The sequence below is a fragment of the Zophobas morio genome, unplaced genomic scaffold (assembly GCF_036711695.1).
Source record: "Zophobas morio isolate AGI-343-1 ecotype UQ-CSIRO unplaced genomic scaffold, CSIRO_AGI_Zmor_V1 ptg000033l, whole genome shotgun sequence".
NCBI lineage: Eukaryota > Metazoa > Arthropoda > Insecta > Coleoptera > Tenebrionidae > Zophobas > Zophobas morio.
In genome coordinates, this window is record NW_026972138.1 from 1,427,216 (window position 1) to 1,445,625 (window position 18,410).

The 18,410-nt window shown below is 34.8% G+C and overlaps 4 protein-coding genes across 4 annotated transcripts; 2 read left to right on the forward strand and 2 right to left on the reverse strand.

Annotated features, from left to right (window-relative positions):
• Positions 1–148: 148 nt before the first annotated feature.
• Positions 149–2,030, reverse strand: LOC135139813 (probable proline--tRNA ligase, mitochondrial). Its single transcript, XM_064070159.1, has 5 exons — positions 1,886–2,030; positions 1,590–1,841; positions 1,090–1,536; positions 825–1,040; positions 149–774 (listed from the first exon to the last, which is right to left on the reverse strand). Exons 1-5 carry the CDS (start codon positions 2,003–2,005, stop codon positions 433–435), a joined length of 1,377 nt encoding a protein of 458 aa, XP_063926229.1. The 5' UTR covers positions 2,006–2,030; the 3' UTR covers positions 149–432.
• A 46-nt stretch (positions 2,031–2,076) lies between these two features.
• Positions 2,077–2,777, forward strand: LOC135139815 (V-type proton ATPase subunit e 2-like). Its single transcript, XM_064070161.1, has 4 exons — positions 2,077–2,282; positions 2,338–2,385; positions 2,444–2,531; positions 2,585–2,777. The coding sequence occupies exons 1-4, from the start codon at positions 2,185–2,187 to the stop codon at positions 2,606–2,608; spliced, it is 258 nt and encodes an 85-aa protein (XP_063926231.1). The 5' UTR covers positions 2,077–2,184; the 3' UTR covers positions 2,609–2,777.
• Positions 2,778–7,624: 4,847 nt separating this feature from the next.
• LOC135139782 (glutamine synthetase 2 cytoplasmic-like) lies at positions 7,625–9,192 on the forward strand. Its single transcript, XM_064070116.1, has one exon. It carries the CDS (start codon positions 8,059–8,061, stop codon positions 9,190–9,192), a length of 1,134 nt encoding a protein of 377 aa, XP_063926186.1. The 5' UTR covers positions 7,625–8,058.
• A 15-nt stretch (positions 9,193–9,207) lies between these two features.
• Positions 9,208–18,360, reverse strand: LOC135139780 (aldehyde dehydrogenase family 16 member A1-like). Its single transcript, XM_064070114.1, has 7 exons — positions 18,121–18,360; positions 17,840–18,066; positions 17,617–17,792; positions 10,897–11,053; positions 10,599–10,848; positions 10,123–10,548; positions 9,208–10,039 (listed from the first exon to the last, which is right to left on the reverse strand). The coding sequence occupies exons 1-7, from the start codon at positions 18,211–18,213 to the stop codon at positions 9,254–9,256; spliced, it is 2,115 nt and encodes a 704-aa protein (XP_063926184.1). The 5' UTR covers positions 18,214–18,360; the 3' UTR covers positions 9,208–9,253.
• Between the last annotated feature and the right edge of the window lie 50 nt (positions 18,361–18,410).

Sequence of the window (18,410 nt, forward strand, 5' to 3'; positions counted from 1 at the left end):
CGCCCCCGAAGAACTCCTCTTCGAAATAGAAATCGGAGTCGGCATCCTGGGGCTTTCGCGCGACTTCTTAAACCCCATCCTGATGCCGAAAGAGGGGATGGGTAAGCGAATCCACATCCCGCCGTTTAAACTACCCGTAATGCAAACCCTCAGGTATGTGATTTTATTGAATTAAGTAAAAATTAAATAAATAAAAAACAGCGGCGCCTACGTCGGCGAGACGTTGCCAGCGGATCCCCCGAAGTACACCGAGACGGAGCAGTCGAGGAAAACCAGGTTCATACAGTGCAAGACTTGGCGGAGATACGTCGCTGGGTTGCGGACAAAACCTGACGATGTGCTCAGCGTTACGATGGATTCGGCTTCCAGTCGTTTGTCCGGGTCGGATGATGCAGATGAAGCCGGCGGAACGAAGGAAAGAAGTGGCAGCTCTCAAATGGGGGTGGAAGAGCGCAAAAAAGCCAACCTGTCAACTGCACAAGTTTCTTTTGGAGAAACGTAGTCCAATAAAGCGGATTCCTCTAGATGTAGTTGTTCGTCGGTTTGTAAATTTGTAACTTCGAGTTTAGACGGACTTTCGGTGATTTTCTTCCCCAGTGCTATGATGTAAGGGTAGCCGGTTTTTTTGGCTTCCAGAAACCGGCGACCTATCGTTAGATTAATTCTATCGTCGATTATGACGTTGTTTTTTAAAGTATCGACCTGTTCAAGTCTGGCGTAAAGCGACTGCACTAAGTTTGAGTTTTTTAAATGAATTTCTTCCTTACTTCCACCCTAAAAACACAGATTAAATAAGAGTGGGAAATAATAATTAAAGGGGGTACTTTTGGTGGGAGAATGATGACTTTGTAGGGGGCTAAAAATGGGGGCCACCGAATTTCGTCGTCGCTTGACAATACTTCAAGTGCGGCCGCTAAAATGCGCGACAAACCTAATCCATAACTCCCCATTTGTAACACTGTGGGTTTTCCATCACCAGATAAGTACGTGGCATTGAGGGGTTTGGTGTATTTTTCACCAAGCAAGAAAGTGTGGCCAACCTTAAAACAACAAAAATAAAGCAAAGTCTAGTGGACTGAGTCATAGTACTTCAATTCCAGAACTAATTTCGACAGACGTGTTACCACACTTTGGACATTCTTGTTCACCTGAGACTTCCACATTGGCAAAATAGTTACATTTTGGACATGACAAAATTTTATCTTCACCCACGTCAGCTTTATAGTGATATTCATGGGATAAGTTTCCACCCATATGACCTGAACTACCCAAAACTTTGACGAAATTAATCCCAATTTTTTCAAAAATACGATCATAACAGTGACATATTTCTTTATAGCTAACTAAAGCACTTGCTAAGTCAACATCAAAACAGTACATATCTTTCATCAAAAACTGCCTGCCCCTCATTAACCCAAACCTTGGTTTTATTTCATCCCGGAATTTACTAGTGATTTGGTATAGCCTCAAAGGCAACTGTTTATGCGAAATTGGGGCCAAAGATGCCACCAAACTACTAACAGCCTCTTCACATGTCTGCAATTATCCACACAACAATAGGGCCAACTTTTCCAAAAATATTTACCTACGGGACTTAAAATATACCCGTGGTTGTGCCTATCCCTAACTTTGAAAAGCTCAGACGACACAGTCTCCAATCTACCTGAAACTTCCCACAACTTTGAATTAGTTAGAGTCGGAAGAACGACTTTTTGCCCCCCTATTTTCCTCATTTCGGTGTCCACCAAATCCGTTAGTTTTTCCAACGAACGCACCCCCAGTGGCAACAAATGAAAACACCCGGGACTGGCCTGCCTAATAATCCCTCGTTCTAGCATCAACTACAAGCCAAACATCACAAAATTTATAGGTTAGGTGCACTCACTCGTTGGCTTCGGGATGTAATGTCCACTTTTTTGACTTCCGCGTTTTTCGGAACCACTGAAATGGGCTGGAAAATCGTGGAAAGGCGGTGGAAAAACCGCGCGGAGGTTTTTGAAACCATGACAAAAAACCGTGCACGATTTTTGGGGTATTTGGTGATAAAATTGGTACGCGTGCTTGGTCATATCGATCATATGACTTTTGACGTTTGTGGTCCTTGTAATCCCGTGATACTCAAAGGGGTTTGCCACTTTAACAAAGTCGTTCGATTTTTCGCGTTTATTTAACGAAAATCGAAAAATGGGTGCGTCGGCTCTGCCTTTCATCGTTTTCACTGTGTTGTGGGGCGGGGTTGGTATTGTTCTACCGATAATTGTGCCCAAAGGACCTAATCGAGGGTAAGGCTATGGGGGTGTAACTAAAGTTAAGTTAAAATAATTGTAACAATTTCAGCATTATTCAAGTAATTCTGATGTTGACGGGGGTGACTTGTTGGTTGTTGTAAGTATTTTGTGTAATTATTGGCATTGAATAGAAATCACATGATTATTATTGTTAGCTGGTTGTGCTGCTATGTAGCACAGATGAATCCCTTAATCGGTCCTAGATTGGATAAGCACATGTTGTTAATAATGGCCAAAGAATGGGTAAGAGTTCGTGTTTGATTGATTTTCATAGTAAATAACGTTTGTGCTTCTAGGGAAATCCACTCATCTCAACATAAACAAAATACATTCCACACTAATTTTAATTTAATGTTATTGTGTTTCTGTACATAAAGAATTGTCGCCCCTTATGTTGTTGATAGGTTTATTCATTTGATTGAGATATTATGATAAATCTGGTTTCGTTCTATTGTAACTAGAGGTGTTAATAAATAATATTAATATTCACTTTTTAATTTTGTTTCGTTGAGGCTTTAGTTTTCAATTGCTTTCCAATTTTGACAGTAATAATAGACAATAATTTCGGACTTTGAAGTCAGATCAGGTCAGGTCATAATTACGTCGAAAATGGGTCGAAATTGGCATTCATGGTGGGAAATTTCATTTTTGAAAAAGTCCTCTAAAAGTTCTCAAAAAATTCTACTACTCTTAATTTTGTTCAGTTCTATGTTGGCAAAGCACTAGCCCCGCCCACCCACCCCCTCTTTATTCCAACGACTACTCTTAATATTGTTCAGTTCTATCTTAGCAAGTTTTAGGCCCGCCCACCCACCCTTTATTTTCTTGGAGGAAAATTTGAAAATCGTCTAAAAATTTAAAAAAAAATCAGAAATATAGATCTCGACGTGCTAATTCCAAAAATGCTGCGTGTTTAGGGTCACGGTGCAACATTTTCGAAATATTCGAAGTAAAATTCGAATTTTTTGAAATTTTTAAAAATTACGATATTTCAATGAGCAATTTTGGAAAAAAAACGTTGGAGTTATCCAAGAAATGAGGCCTGGAGTGACTTTTGCGGCCTGAAATCCACCAGACAATGTATTTAGTTAAATTTCGTAGTCGAAATTTGCATAAGGGGGGTATAATAGTGGAAAATTTCATTGTTTAAAAAGTCCTCTAAAAATTCTCAAAAAATTCTACTACTCTTAATTTTGTTCAGTTCTGTCTAAGCAAAGCACTAGCCCCGCCCACCCACCCCTTCTTTATTCCAACGACTACTCTTAATATTGTTCAGTTCTATCACGGCCAACTGTATTAATACATATGGCCATCCCAATTCGTATAAAAAGTTGATTCTTTGACGTTTCCAAAATCGTTAATCAGGCAACGACATCTGTTGAGTACAATTATGAACTTGGTTGGCAAATAATTGTCAAAATGACATTTTAAAATATCACGTTTTTCTGAAAATGTAGATAATGGCACAAGAACATTAATGACATTACTCCTACTATTTAGTTTTGAAATAAAAGATATATTTTTACAAAACGAAAATTATTTAACAAAAAGGAAGGTACATATTCATAATTTTAAAACTTTTCTGCTGGTAGGTTTGTTACAGATCGTTATTTTCTTCAAACAGTCTGTTTGTTCCAAACAAATATTATCAATAACTGGTTTCACCGTTGCTCGAATAATTATATCACAAACTCTTGATTTATGTTCCAAGCAACAAAATAATGGATTTTGGTCCAAAGAAGGATGGAGCAGATTACATATTTGTTGACATGTCTTTTTAGAGTTTAAAAACGGTGGTATTAGAAAGTTTTTTAAAAAGGGTAACATTTAGATTCAGTTATTTGAAGACAAATCGTGAAAAATATTTTAGATTCGTAATCTGCGAAAAATTATCTATAAGCCAACTATTTTCCGTTGGATCAGATCGTCTTTTAACTGTTTCAGACAAAAAATTTTTGGAAATTACAAAAAAATGTCTTCAAGTAATGTTCTGAAATAGTTGAAAATGTCAAAAGTGCGAAAATCAGTTTTATCTTATCAAATACTAGCCCCGCCCGCCCACCCTCTATTTTCTTGGAAGGTATGTGATTTGCCAAAATCAGTATTATCTTAGCAAGTACTATTTAATTATTGTTTAATCATTTATTTTTCCATTTCAATATACAATATAGTACTTGCTAAGATAATACTGATTTTGGCAAATCACATACCTTCCAAGAAACTAGAGGGCGGGTGGGCGGGGCTAGTACTTCCTAAGATAAGACTAATGGTGGCAAATGACATATCCTACAAGGTAAGAGAGGGCGTGTGGGCGGGGCTAATATTTGCTAAGAAAAAAACTGATTTCAGTAAAAAACATCCCTAAGAAAATACAGGGTGGCTGGGTGGGGCTAATACTTGCTTAAATAAGGCAATTTTTGGCAAACGACATACTCTTTAAGAGAATGGAGGGTGAGTGGGTGGGCGGGGCTAGTATTTCATAAGGTAAATTTGCGATTAGTATTCTATAAAACTAGAAAGTCAATGTTTTCCTCTCAAATAAAGCCATTTGGAACGGTTTTAGAATTTTTTGGAAATGTTGGGAATTTTTGGACTCCTTTTCTCGCATTTCTCAGTTATTTGAAGAGAAATCGTGAAAAATATTTTAGATTCGTAATCTGCGAAAAATTATCTATAAGCCAACTATTTTCCGCTGGATCAGATCGTCTTTTAACTGTTACAGACAAAAAATTTTTGGAAATTACAAAAAATGTCTTCAACTAATTTTCTGAAATAGTTGAAAAATAGTTGAAAATGTCAAAAGTGCGAAAATCAGTTTTATCTTAGCAGATACTAGCCCCGCCCACCCACCCTCTATTTTCTTGGAAGGTATGTCATTTGCCAAAATCAGTATTATCTTAGCAAGTAGTATTTAATTATTGTTTAATCATTTATTTTGCCACTTCAATATACAATATAGTACTTGCTAAGATAATACTGATTTTGGCAAATCACATACCTTCCAAGAAACCAGAGGGCGGGTGGGCGGGGCTAGTACTTCCTAAGGTAAGACTAACGGTGGCAAATGACATATCCTACAAGGTAAGAGAGGGCGGGTGGGCGGGGCTAGTATTTGCTAACAAAAAAACTGATTTTAGTAAATAACATATCCCTAAGAAAATAGAGGGTGGGTGGGTGGGGCTAGTACTTGCTAAGATAAGACAATATTTGGCAAATGACATACTCTTTAAGAAAATGGAGGGTGAGTGGGTGGACGGGGCTAGTATTTCATAAGGTAAATTTGCGATTAGTATTCTATAAAACCAGAAACTCAATGTTTTTCTCTGAAATAAAGCCATTTGGAACGGTTTCAAATTTTTTGGAAATTTTTTGGAGTCCTTTCCTCGCATTTCTCAGTTATTTGAAGACAAATCCTCAAAAAATATTTTATCTATAAGTCAACTACATATTTTCCGGTGGGTCAGATCGTCTTTTAACTGTTTCAAACAAAAATTTTCTGGAAATTACGAAAAATTGTTGTCACTTTTTTCGCTAATTTCACTGGTCAACAGCTAAGCTCTAACTTTTATTATAGCAGCCAATTATTATTTAATTAACAATTTTAAATGATATTATAAACGGCTAAACCAAAACTTAGCTCTCATTTAAAAGTAATCTTAAAATATTATCCTTTGAAAAATACAAAAATCGTACTATCAAGTAATAGGAAACTTTCTACAGTTAAATCCATAAGGTTGTAACCACTCGTTAAATTGTAAGGTTGGCATTACAGCCAATGGTGTTTTTCACATGAACAGATTGGTAACGGCGCATGTGTCAAAATTTGACAATTACGCATGAGAGAGTTTTATTTAAATATCTCACAGTTTGTTATTAAACCATATCATTGAAAAATGGTACCAACACGGCATATTGTGATAAATAAGCAGATGAAAATGGCACTTGCCAACTGCCACAATGAATTGAAACTTGCTTATCCCTAAGCATCGTCCCGAGAACTTGAATTCAAGCTTGCAAAATTTTTTCAGTATGTAGTTATTCTTATACCATGGAAAGAGAGTACTATACTATGAGAGTAACGTATCGACATTCGGAACTTTTTCCATGTTATTACAACACGGTGGTCTGTCGAAGGACTTTTAGTTTTAACTACCTCAAGTTGAAAGTGTATATCTCGCTTTTTAGTACAACATTGTCTTTTCAAGTTTTATACCCACTCTTTATATCCTACACAATACAACTAAATGTCCCTCATTAAATTCAAACACTGCATAAACTTTCCGACTTTCCCTGTAAACTTATCATTAATTCGTATCCTTTTCATAGTGTTCCCGATGTCAAGCCCACAAAATTATAACCCAACACCAATCTGGAGAACCGTTACAAGAAGCAAAGTGGAAACCAAAACAAAAATCGCAGTGGTATTCAAATTTGGAATTTAAAGATCTAACCTACCGTATATTTGACAAAAACAAAAAAAAAATGAGTTTTTTACTCTTCAGGATTTGTTTATTTTTGCGAAAGAACATCCAGAATATACAGCAAGTTTAAATACTTTACATTGAGTATTAAAATCCATGGGATCCAGATCTAAGAAAGTTAACAACAGAAAAATAATTGCTTTTTGGTTATTTGGTCTATGTGTTCCCAATGTTTCTAACCACTCCTGTAACAGTTAGTTTAAATAAGCAGTCAAATTATTTTCAACATACGTATTATTTTAGCCTCTGAATTTTGTGAAGTTCCATTTTGTTCATTATTACCACTAAAATCCTCAGGACGGAGGAGCATAGCCAGACCTATTGCCTTCAACCAAATTCCTTGTACACTTTGTAAATAATAAGTAGTACCAAATATTAGAGTTATTAAAGATAACGTTAAAGACTTGTTGGTGTCCCATTTTTTTGATGAAAAATTGGTCATCCGTTGCGACTAATTAAGGTGATCTACCCATTATAGACAATTTTGGTGTTGCTCGCGAAATTGATCATTTCAGCCGAGAGAGCTGGTCCTTCGAGTCATATCATATCATAGTTAGCCACACATATAATTATCACGTATACTCATGTACAATAATTTAAACAAATTCTGAATATCTCAGTTATTCCCCATCTGTAAAGTAATTTTTATGAAGCAGCAACAATAAATAAATCAATTCACCTTGTTTTTTTACCAACCCAACATTTGATTTCATTCGTGACCACAATATTTTTGGCTTCATTTTATCGTAATTCGTAAACGTATCAACTGCAAGTCTAAATTACAGGAGGTGGCATTCTTCTTTCTACAAATGAAAGATAAAACACGTTTCTATTTATCGTTGCTCTTGTATCATAATTACCATGAAGACTCAGGTTATCCTGTTTTCACTGAAAATTGTTTATCAATTTTTACAATATTGCGACAAGTTACAATGATAATTATGAAATAACCTGTGCAGGAGTGCAAGAATTGCAGTGAAGTCGAACGTAATCATGTGTCGCGAATACATGAATGAACTGACATTATATTGACAGGTCACCAGATATGTCACCAGGCTACTAAAAGACAGATTTACACTGAATAATTTTTTAAAATTTACACTAGGGAGTGGTTACAACCTTATGGATTTGAGTTTATAAGGTGTATTTTTTTGTGATCAAATTGCTACAATTAATACAGTTGGCCGTGGTTCTATCTTGGCAATTTTTGACACAATCAAAGAAACCTGGCTTTTTCTTGACACTGACATGACTAGACGTGACATTTTTCAATTTACTGTACACTCAGGATGAAATTTCTAAATCGCAACATCCAAATCGTGTGTAAACTCCTATCCCGGTCCATCCATCTAGAATGGTCACCCAATTGGAAAATCAGCAAAAAAGTCTGGGACAGGTTCTCAAACCTCCCCATCGCTAACTGTAAAGTCCAGGCTACATACATCTGGATCGACGGAACCGGCGAAAACTTACGAGCCAAAAACCGAATTCTCGATTTCACCCCCAACTCGTACAAAGAGTGCCCTAACTGGGACTTCGACGGCAGTACCACCTTCCTCGCCGACGACCCCAAACACTCCGACATCATCCTGTGCCCCATCGCCCTCTACAACGACCCTTTTCAGCGCGGCACCAACAAACTCGTCCTGTGTGAGACCTACACCAGCGACGGCAAACCCACGAAAAGCAACTCCCGCCACTGTTGCATGACATTCTTAAACCAAGTCTGCGACAAAGAACCCAGGTTCGGGTTCAAGCAGACGTGCATGTTCATGGACGCCGACAAACGGCCCTTCGGCTGGCCCAAACAGCTGGGCTACCCTTGTCCTACCGAGTCCCACTGTTACTCCGTAGGAGCCGATAAAGCCCTCGGACGCGAACTCATCGAATGCGTGTGCAGATGCTGCTTGTACTCCGGGTTAGAACTGGGGGCGTCACACCCAGCCGTGGTACCTTCGCAATGGCAAGTTGGGTTGGAACCCACGGCGGGAATCAGAGCCGCGGACGAGCTCTGGATTCTAAGGTACTTTTTGCAGCGGATTGGGGAGATCTTTGGTGTTGTTGTGTCGTTTGAGCCTAAGTTGTACCCGAGTTGGAAGGGGTCTGGTTGTCATACGAAATTTTCCACGAAGGAGATGAGGAATGAAGGTGGGTACAAGTTTATGGAAGAGGCGATGAAGAAGTTGGCGACTGAGCACGAAAAACATATGGATGTGTACGACATTCGGGGGTGTCATAATAAGCAGCTGGATGGAGACCATTCGACGTTTAGGTGGGGGGTTGCCGACAGGACTGGGTGTGTCCGAATCCCTAAGAAAGTGGAGATGGATAAAAAGGGGTACTTTGAAGACATGCGCGTTCCAGCCAATGCAGATCCCTATAAAGTAGTCAGTATTTTTGTGCGCACTCTATGTTTGGAATAACGAGTCAATAAAGCATTAACACACAGAAAAGTCTTTTATATTCTTGAAAGATTAACATAAATCAAATGAACGATTGCCCCTTGTTCAGCCACACGTTCTTAGTCAGGGTGACTTTATCACGTACGTCGTTCCAACTACCAGAACCAGCCATTTTGAATTTGCTCGAGGTTTTCAAAGGTAGCGAGAAAAACACTCGATTGTGCTTCTCTCCAAAGTACACACTCAACTCCTTGTGTAAAGCTGCGACCTTCGTCGCCTCTTGACTGTGACTAAGCACCGTAAGTACTCCTTTCGGCAGCAATTTCGAAACCTTACTATAAAACTCGCTCGTTTCGCCACAATCATTCAAAATAATCACCGCGTTCCCTTCATTCAAAGCAGCAACAATCAGTCGTTTGTTGTGGTCATCTTTACCTTCCGGAGTTTCAATAGCGATGACCCCGCACGGTTCCCGAGTCGCCGCGACGTTGAAATTTCTAAACTTGATGAAGTTCTCTCCGGAATTACTTAACCCGCAGTCGTAGATTAAAGTTACCCACTGATCCGTCCACTTTTCCAAGCTCGAGTTGGTGGTGATATTGTGGGGTACGACTTGGAGAAGCTTCGTTCTTTCGAGTCGACTGAGCTTCGACCAGCTGTCTTGAGCCTTCTTTGCTTCGGTGATGGCTTGCTCCATAGCGTTCTTGTTCTGGATTTGTGACCCGCTTTCAGTTTTCAGCGATTTGGTTTCGACGTACTCGTAAAAGCCTTCGTTGCCTCCGAAAAAAGCGTTTCCGCTGGTTTTGTAAGGCGACGTGGCGATGTTGGGGGCGAAAAGACCGTGCGAGTTGATCCATACATTTCCGGCCTTGAGTACAAATACAAAAGTAGCATAATAATGATGTTGACGTCACACTCAACCAAATTAAGCGCCAAATTTAAACTACTTACTTTCAATTTTCCGATGATTTCGTTGATAAGACTGGTGCTCTCGCTCCAAACGGATACCCCTAAGCCTTGTCGTGTATTGTTGGATAAATTCACCGCTTCGTTGACAGTTCTAAAAGACACTACAGTAACGACTGGAACATTAATAAAATCTTCTTTGATAACGTTATTAGGGAAGACGTTGGCACCGATTAAAACTGTAGGAATGGCGTTATCAGGGTCTGGTTGAAACACCTCGACTCCCTGATTTTGTGCTTCAACCACGACTCGCTTAACTTTATCCAGAACTGTGTTGTCTGGGATTGAAATATCCACATTTCTTTCGTTAGATTTGCCAATTTTTAAGGACGCCACGTTGTGTTTGAGCTTGTGGATAAAACTGTCGAAAATATTCTCTTGAACGAAAATATTTCTTACAGACCACGGGAGCTACAAATTTTTTATTCTTATTTATATACAAGTGATAAATACTGAAATACCGTTCCCTTCGTTCCAAAAGCGGCATCTGCAACACTGTGACAAGCCGAATCCAAGTCACAACCGTCAAAAACCACCATTGAAGCACCTGAAGCACCAAAATGGAGAAGTTTCTTGCCAAAATGGTTGGCAAATAAATATCGTTCCTTGTGTAGGTCATCAAAAATAGAGACCGTGGACACGCTAGAGTGGACAAAGAAGTTGTCGGGGTTGATCTTTCCCGGTATTAGCCTTATGGTACCTTCAGGGACACTAAAAATCCCCATTATAGAATCTCAACGTCTATACATGGTGTTATACCCTAATTGACCAGCCATTTCTATCAATACAGTTGCGACTAAACTGAATCGCGGCCCGGTTTGAAGAACAATCTGACGACCCGCAGCCAAACAAGGCCCCAGAATGTAACCCAAAGTCCATAGTGCACTGGAATCTGGGAAAACACCCACTGCTAGTCCTGAAACATTCAAATCGAATTAAGGCGCGTTCAGTGCTGCCAACCACCATAACCCCAAAGTAATACAACTAGCCACAAATTTAATCACTCAATCAGAGAACATAGAGAAGCGTCATAGTTTAAATTAAATGACGGTTGAGGACCCCTCGACTTATGTTGACAACAGTGTTTTTTCACTTTAATTCAGGTCACATAAATTACAGTTCGTCGTCTGAGAACTTGTTTGATCTACAGACCAGAGCGCACTCAGGCCAATGTCGACTCTAGCGTTTCGTGATCTCATATTATTCAATTTTTGGATTTTACAATTTCTCAATTTTACAATTTCTCAATTTTTCAATTTCTCGGTTTTCAGTTTTTCTCTTCAATTTTACGATTTTTAAATATTTCGATTTTTCAATTTTTGACTTTTATAAACTCTTTATTTGTCGATTTTTCAATTAATTGAGTTTTTTGGTTTTTCAATTTTCCTATTTTTTCAGGTTTCGATTTTTCAACTTCACTTTTTTGAGTTTTCGATTTCTCAATTTTTTAGTTTCTCAGTTTTTGGACATTTCAGTTTTGCGTTTTTTCAGTTTACTTATTATTCGGTTTTTCGATCTTACGATTTTGCAGGTTTTTGATTTTTCAATTTTTCGATTTTTTTAAGGTTTCGATATTTTGACTTCACTTTTTTGATTCTCAATTTTTCGATTCTTTAGATTCTCAGTTTCTGGATATTTCAGTTTTTCTTTCATTTTTCACTTTTTCGATATTTCAGTTTTGGGATTTTTCAATATTTCTGTTCTTCGACTTTTCCATTTTTGACATCTGGATTTTTCGATGTGTCGACTTTTTACTTTTTCGATTTTTAAATTTTAAATTTCTCAATTTTTTGGTATTCTAATTTTTCAATATTTAAAATTTTTTATTTTTCGATTTGTCGGTTTTTCATTTCAGCTCTTCCATATTTCAATTTTTCAAATCTTTCGATTTTTCGACTTCCCGGTTTTAGATTTTCTGTTTTTCAATTGTCGTTTTTTCAAATTTTCGATTTTTTAATTTTTCAAATTTGACATTTATAAACTGTGAATTTTTCGATTTTTCAATTAATCGATGTTTTGATTTTCCCATTTCTTGTCTTGACTTTCGAGAGTTTCCATATTCCTGTTCTTCAATTCTTTAATTTTTCGATTTTTCAGGTTTTTGATTTTTGATTTTCTTATTTTTTTAAGGTTTCAATTTTTCGACTTCACTTTTTGGATTTATCTATTGCTCAATTTTTCGACTTTTTAGGTTCTCAGTTTTTGGATATTTCAGTTTTCGGATTTTTCAGGTTTTCCATTTTTCAGTTTTTCGATATTTCAGTTTTGGGATTTTTCAATATTTTGATTCTTCGACTTTTCGATTTTTTGCTTCTGGAGTTTTCGATGTGTCGCTTTTTTCACTTTTTTGATTTTTCAATTTTTCGATTGCTTAATCTTTCGATTTTTCGACTTCCCGATTTTAGATTTTCTGTTTTCAATTGTCGTTTTAAATTTTTCGATTTTTCAATGTTTTGATTTCCCGATTTAAGTTTCCAATTTTTAAGTTTTCTTTCATTTTTCAGTTTTTCGATATTTCAGTTTAGGGATTTTTGACTCCTGGATTTTTCGATGTGTCGATTTACTTTTTCGATTTTTCAATTTTTAGATTTGTAAATTTTAGATTTTAAAATTTTTTAGATTTTTCGATTTCTCGATTTTTCATTTCAGTTTTACGATATTTCAATTTTTCAAGTTTTCGAATTTTTCAAATGTTTCGATTTCTTGATCTTTTGCTTTTTCGACTTCCCGGTTTTAGATTTTGTGTTTTTCAATTGTTATTTTGTCAAATTTTCGATTTTTTAATTTTTCAAATTTGACTTTTATCAACTCTCAATTTTTCGATTTTTCAATTAATCGATGTTTTGATTTTCCCATTTCTTGACCTTCCAGTGTTTCCATTTTCCTGTTCTTCAATTCTTTAATTTTTCAGGTTTTTGATTTTTCAATTTTTCGATTTTTTTAAGGTTTCGATATTTTGACTTCACTTTTTTGATTCTCAATTTTTCGAATCTTTAGATTCTCAGTTTCTGGATATTTCAGTTTTTCTTTCATTTTTCAGTTTTTCGATATTTCAGTTTTGGGATTTTTCAATATTTCTGTTCTTCGATTTTTCCATTTTTGACATCTGGATTTGTCGATGTGTCGACTTTTTACTTTTTCGATTTTTAAATTTTAAATTTCTCAATTTTTTGGTATTCTAATTTTTCAATATTTAAAATTTTTGATTTTTCGATTTGTCGATTTTTCATTTCAGCTCTTCCATATTTCAATTTTTCAAATGTTTCGATTTCTTAATCTTTCGATTTTTTGACTTCCCGGTTTTAGATTTTCTGTTTTTCAATTCTTCGGTTTTTAAATTTTAGATCTTTCAGTTTTTGGATATTTTAATTTTTCAAGATATAAAATTTTCGATTTTTCGATTTCTCGATTTTTCATTTCAGTTCTTCGATATTTCCGTTTTTCATGTTTTCGAATTTTTCAAATGTTTTGATTTCTTAATCAATCGATTTTTCGACTTCCCGGTTTTAGATTTTTGTGTTTTTCAATTGTCGTTTTTTCAAATTTTCGATTTTTTAATTTTTCAAATTTGACATTTATAAACTGTCAATTTTTCGATTTTTCAATTAATCGATGTTTTGATTTTCCCACTTCTTGTCTTGACTTTCGAGGGTTTCCATATTCCTGTTCTTCAATTCTTTAATTTTTCGATTTTTCAGGTTTTTGATTTTTGATTTTCTTAGTTTTTTAAGGTTTCAATTTTCGACTTCACTTTTTGGATTTATCTATTGCTCAATTTTTCGACTTTTTAGGTTCTCAGTTTTTGGATATTTCAGTTTTCGGATTTTTCAAGTTTTCCATTTTTCAGTTTTTCGATATTTCAGTTTAGGGATTTTTCAATATTTTGATTCTGCGACTTTTCGATTTTCTTCTTCTGGAGTTTTCGATGTGTCGCTTTTTTCACTTTTTTGATTTTTCAATTTTTCGATTGCTTAATCTTTCGATTTTTCGACTTCCCGGTTTTAGATTTTCTGTTTTCAATTGTCGTTAAATTTTTCGATTTTTCAATGTTTTGATTTCCCGATTTAAGTTTCCAATTTTTAAGTTTTCTTTCATTTTTCAGTTTTTCGATATTTCAGTTTTGGGATTTTTGACTCCCGGATTTTTCGATGTGTCGATTTACTTTTTCGATTTTTCAATTTTTAGATTTTTAAATTTTAGATTTTTAAATTTTTTTAGATTTTTCGATTTCTCGATTTTTCATTTCAGTTTTACGATATTTCAATTTTAAGTTTTTCAAATGTTTCGATTTCTTGATCTTTTGCTTTTTCGACTTCCCGGTTTTAGATTTTGTGTTTTTCAATTGTTATTTTGTCAAATTTTGGATTTTTTAATTTTTCAAATTTGACTTTTATCAACCCTCAATTTTTCGATTTTTCAATTAATCGATGTTTTGATTTTCCCATTTCTTGACCTTCCAGTGTTTCCATTTTCCTGTTCTTCAATTCTTTAATTTTTCAGGTTTTTGATTTTTCAATTTTTCGATTTTTTAAAAGTTTCGATATTTTGACTTCACTTTTTTGATTCTCAATTTTTCGATTCTTTAGATTCTCAGTTTCTGGATATTTCAGTTTTTCTTTCATTTTTCACTTTTTCGATATTTCAGTTTTGGGATTTTTCAATATTTCTGTTCTTCGACTTTTCCATTTTTGACATCTGGATTTTTCGATGTGTCGACTTTTTACTTTTTCGATTTTTAAATTTTAAATTTCTCAATTTTTTGGTATTCTAATTTTTCAATATTTAAAATTTTTGATTTTTCGATTTGTCGATTTTTCATTTCAGCTCTTCCATATTTAAATTTTTCAAATCTTTCGATTTTTCGACTTCCCGGGTTTAGATTTTCTGTTCTTCAATTGTCGATTTTTCAATTGTTCGGTTTTTAGATTTTAGATTTTTCAGTTTTTGGATATTTTCATTTTTCAAGATATAAAATTTTCGATTTTTCGATTTCTCGATTTTTCATTTCAGTTCTTCGATATTTCTGTTTTTCATGTTTTCGAATTTTTCAAATGTTTTGATTTCTTAATCAATCGATTTTTCGCCTTCCCGGTTTTAGATTTTCTGTTTTTCAATTGTCGTTTTTTCAAATTTTCGATTTTTTAATTTTTCAAATTTGACATTTACAAACTGTCAATTTTTCGATTTTTCAATTAATCGATGTTTTGATTTTCCCATTTCTTGTCTTGACTTTCGAGGGTTTCGATATTCCTGTTCTTCAATTCTTTAATTTTTCGATTTTTCAGATTTTTGATTTTTAATTTTTTTATTTTTTTAAGGTTTCAAATTTTCGACTTCACTATTTGGATTTATCTATTGCTCAATTTTTCGACTTTTTAGGTTCTCAGTTTTTGGATATTTCAGTTTTCGGATTTTTCAGGTTTTCCATTTTTCAGTTTTTCGATATTTCAGTTTAGGGATTTTTCAATATTTTGATTTTTCGACTTTTCGATTTTTTGCTTCTGGATTTTTCGATGTGTCGATTTACTTTTTCGATTTTTCAATTTTTAGATTTTTAAATTTTTTTAGATTTTTCGATTTCTCGATTTTTCATTTCAGTTTTACGATATTTCAATTTTTCAAGTTTTCGAATTTTTCAAATGTTTCAATTTCTTGATCTTTCGCTTTTTCGACTTCCTGGTTTTAGATTTTGTGTTTTTCAATTGTTATTTTGTCAAATTTTGGATTTTTTAATTTTTCAAATTTGACTTTTATCAATTCTCAATTTTTCGATTTTTCAATTAATCGATGTTTTCATTTTCCTGTTCTTCAATTCTTTAATTTTTCAATTTTTCGATTTTTTAAGGTTTCTATATTTCGACTTCACTTTTTTAATTTTTCGATTTTTCAGTTTTTAGATATTTCGGTTTTAGGATTTTTCAATATTTCAATTCTTTGGCTTTTCTATTTTTGACTTCTGGGTTTTTCGATGTGTCAACCTTTTTACTTTTTCGGTTTTACAATTTTTGGATTTTTCAATTTTAGATTTTTCAAACTTTCGATGTTTTAATTTTTCAATATTTCTTAATCTTTCTATTTTTCGACTTCCTGATTTTAGATGTTCTGTTTTTCAATTTTTCGATTTGTTAATTTTTCATTCCCGATTTATCGAGATTTGATTGTTCAGGTTTTCGATTTATCAGTTTTTCAATTTTTTATTTTGGCCTATTTCGGTTTCTCAGATTTTCCAGTTTTCCATTTTTTCGTTTTTTGATTTTTCCGCTTTTCCAATTTTTCTACTTTTAACTTTTTGTTAGTCGATTTCTCTATTTTTCGATTTCTCGTTCTTTTGATCTTTCAATCTTTCAATTTTTCGATCTTTCGAATTTTTAAGTTTTTTCATTTCTCGATTTATCGAGATTTGAAATTTTCGATATTTTGATTGTCAATTTCTCAATTTATAAATTGTTTAATTTTTAACTTTTCGACTCCATGATTTCTTGATCTTTTGATTTTTCGATTTCTCGGTTTTTCGATTTTCCAGTTTTTCGATGTTTCGATTTTTCAGTTACCCGATTTTTTAAATTTGGGAGTTTCGATTTCTTTATTTTTCGTTATTCGGTTTTTAAATTTTATATTTTTGAGTTGTACTTTTTTCGATTTTCTGATGTTTCATTTTTCGATTTTCAGTTCTTCGATATTTCGATTTTTCAATCTTTCAGTTTTTCTATTATTAGATTTCTCCATTGTTCGAATTTTCGATTATTTTTATTTTTCATTTTTTTTTCTCACTGTTAATATCACACAAAAATTGTCACTAAAAACATTTAAAAATTCATAGAAAATAGGACACAGTGTTTCCAAAACATTTTCCCGAAAAAATTCCATTGGGTTATTGCAATTTCAACAATATTCTTAGTTTAAGACGTTTTACTAGTATAAAACACAAATAAAGAATTAATTCTTAGTTAAACAAAATATGTAAAATCATCTAAATATGTACCAAAAATATTCACTTATAGTCGTTATAAAAACCGACCAAACAACTATTTCCCGCAGAAATTATAGTCCAAACCCACCGAATCGGTCCTGAACGCTTAGAGTCGACATTGGCCTGAGCCCGCTCTGGTCTGTACATCAAACAAGTTCTCAGACGACGAGTTGTAGTGAAACAAGTTTTTTAATTGGGATCGACTATTTAAATTTGGCGCTTATCTTTGGCCAATGTCAATAAGGGTGGTTTTGCAAAATCAGCCTCTATGTCGCATCTATATTAATCTATGATACTACAACCAGCCACAAATTTAATTTTAAACACTCAGTGAACGCCTTTTTCATAACATATGCAACGACAGCGCCTATTTATAGACGTTTTTTCACATTTCTACCCCAAAAATCCGTAAATTCATCGCTAGATGTCATTCAACAAGTGCGCTCTGAAGTGAGGTTATGTCTCCCGAATGCTGAACCGGCCACACAAAAAACGCACTTTTTGCTCACCTGTGGCACTAAATGAGGGGTTTTCGACGCTGTACTTCACACTAAAGCCTGAATAGTACACCAAGCAGTCGGTAAGTAGTGGCAATTTATTTTTCGTGTCTTTGCTCAGAATCCCCCGGGCTGCTACTTCAATCAGTGTGATCAGTTCTTGTTTTTTCTGTATCTCGTTACCCAATCTGATAAAAATTATTATAGCTCGATTATCGCTTCAAGTACCACTTACTTGTAAATAATCTCGGCTCTTTTTGCAGCTGGTATATCTTTCCATGTATTTTTCGCATTGGCTGATTTTTTTAAAATTGTGTCTACTGTGGTTGCGTCGGGGACGTGGACGTCGCATAAATGCTGGTCGTTCGTCGTGTTTTTAACGGGGACTATTTCGCCAGTCGGGGTTTCGTTTTTCTTGTCAATGTAGGCGAAAATTCGGTTTTCGCGTTTTTTCAGCCATTCCTACACAGTATTAGTTGGGGGTGTTGTTGAAATAATGAAACCAATGAGACTTACGGTCACTGGGGCGACGCTTTCGAAGTCGTTGCCGTATTCCATAGTTTCGAAAATTTGTCTAATTGAGGTTTTGGAAGTGTTTGTTTCACCCATGGTTTGAACACTATTTTAAGCACGAAGTTAGACGTTGTAGCTCTTTATCATTATCAGGTTATGTTATCAGTGGAAATGTTGCGATTTATTTTCATGCGACGAAAAACATTGATATCGGATATAACCCCACTTATGAGTAAACAAACTTAAGTCGGCGTTACTTATTACTTAACCTAAGACACGTATTACTGTTATTG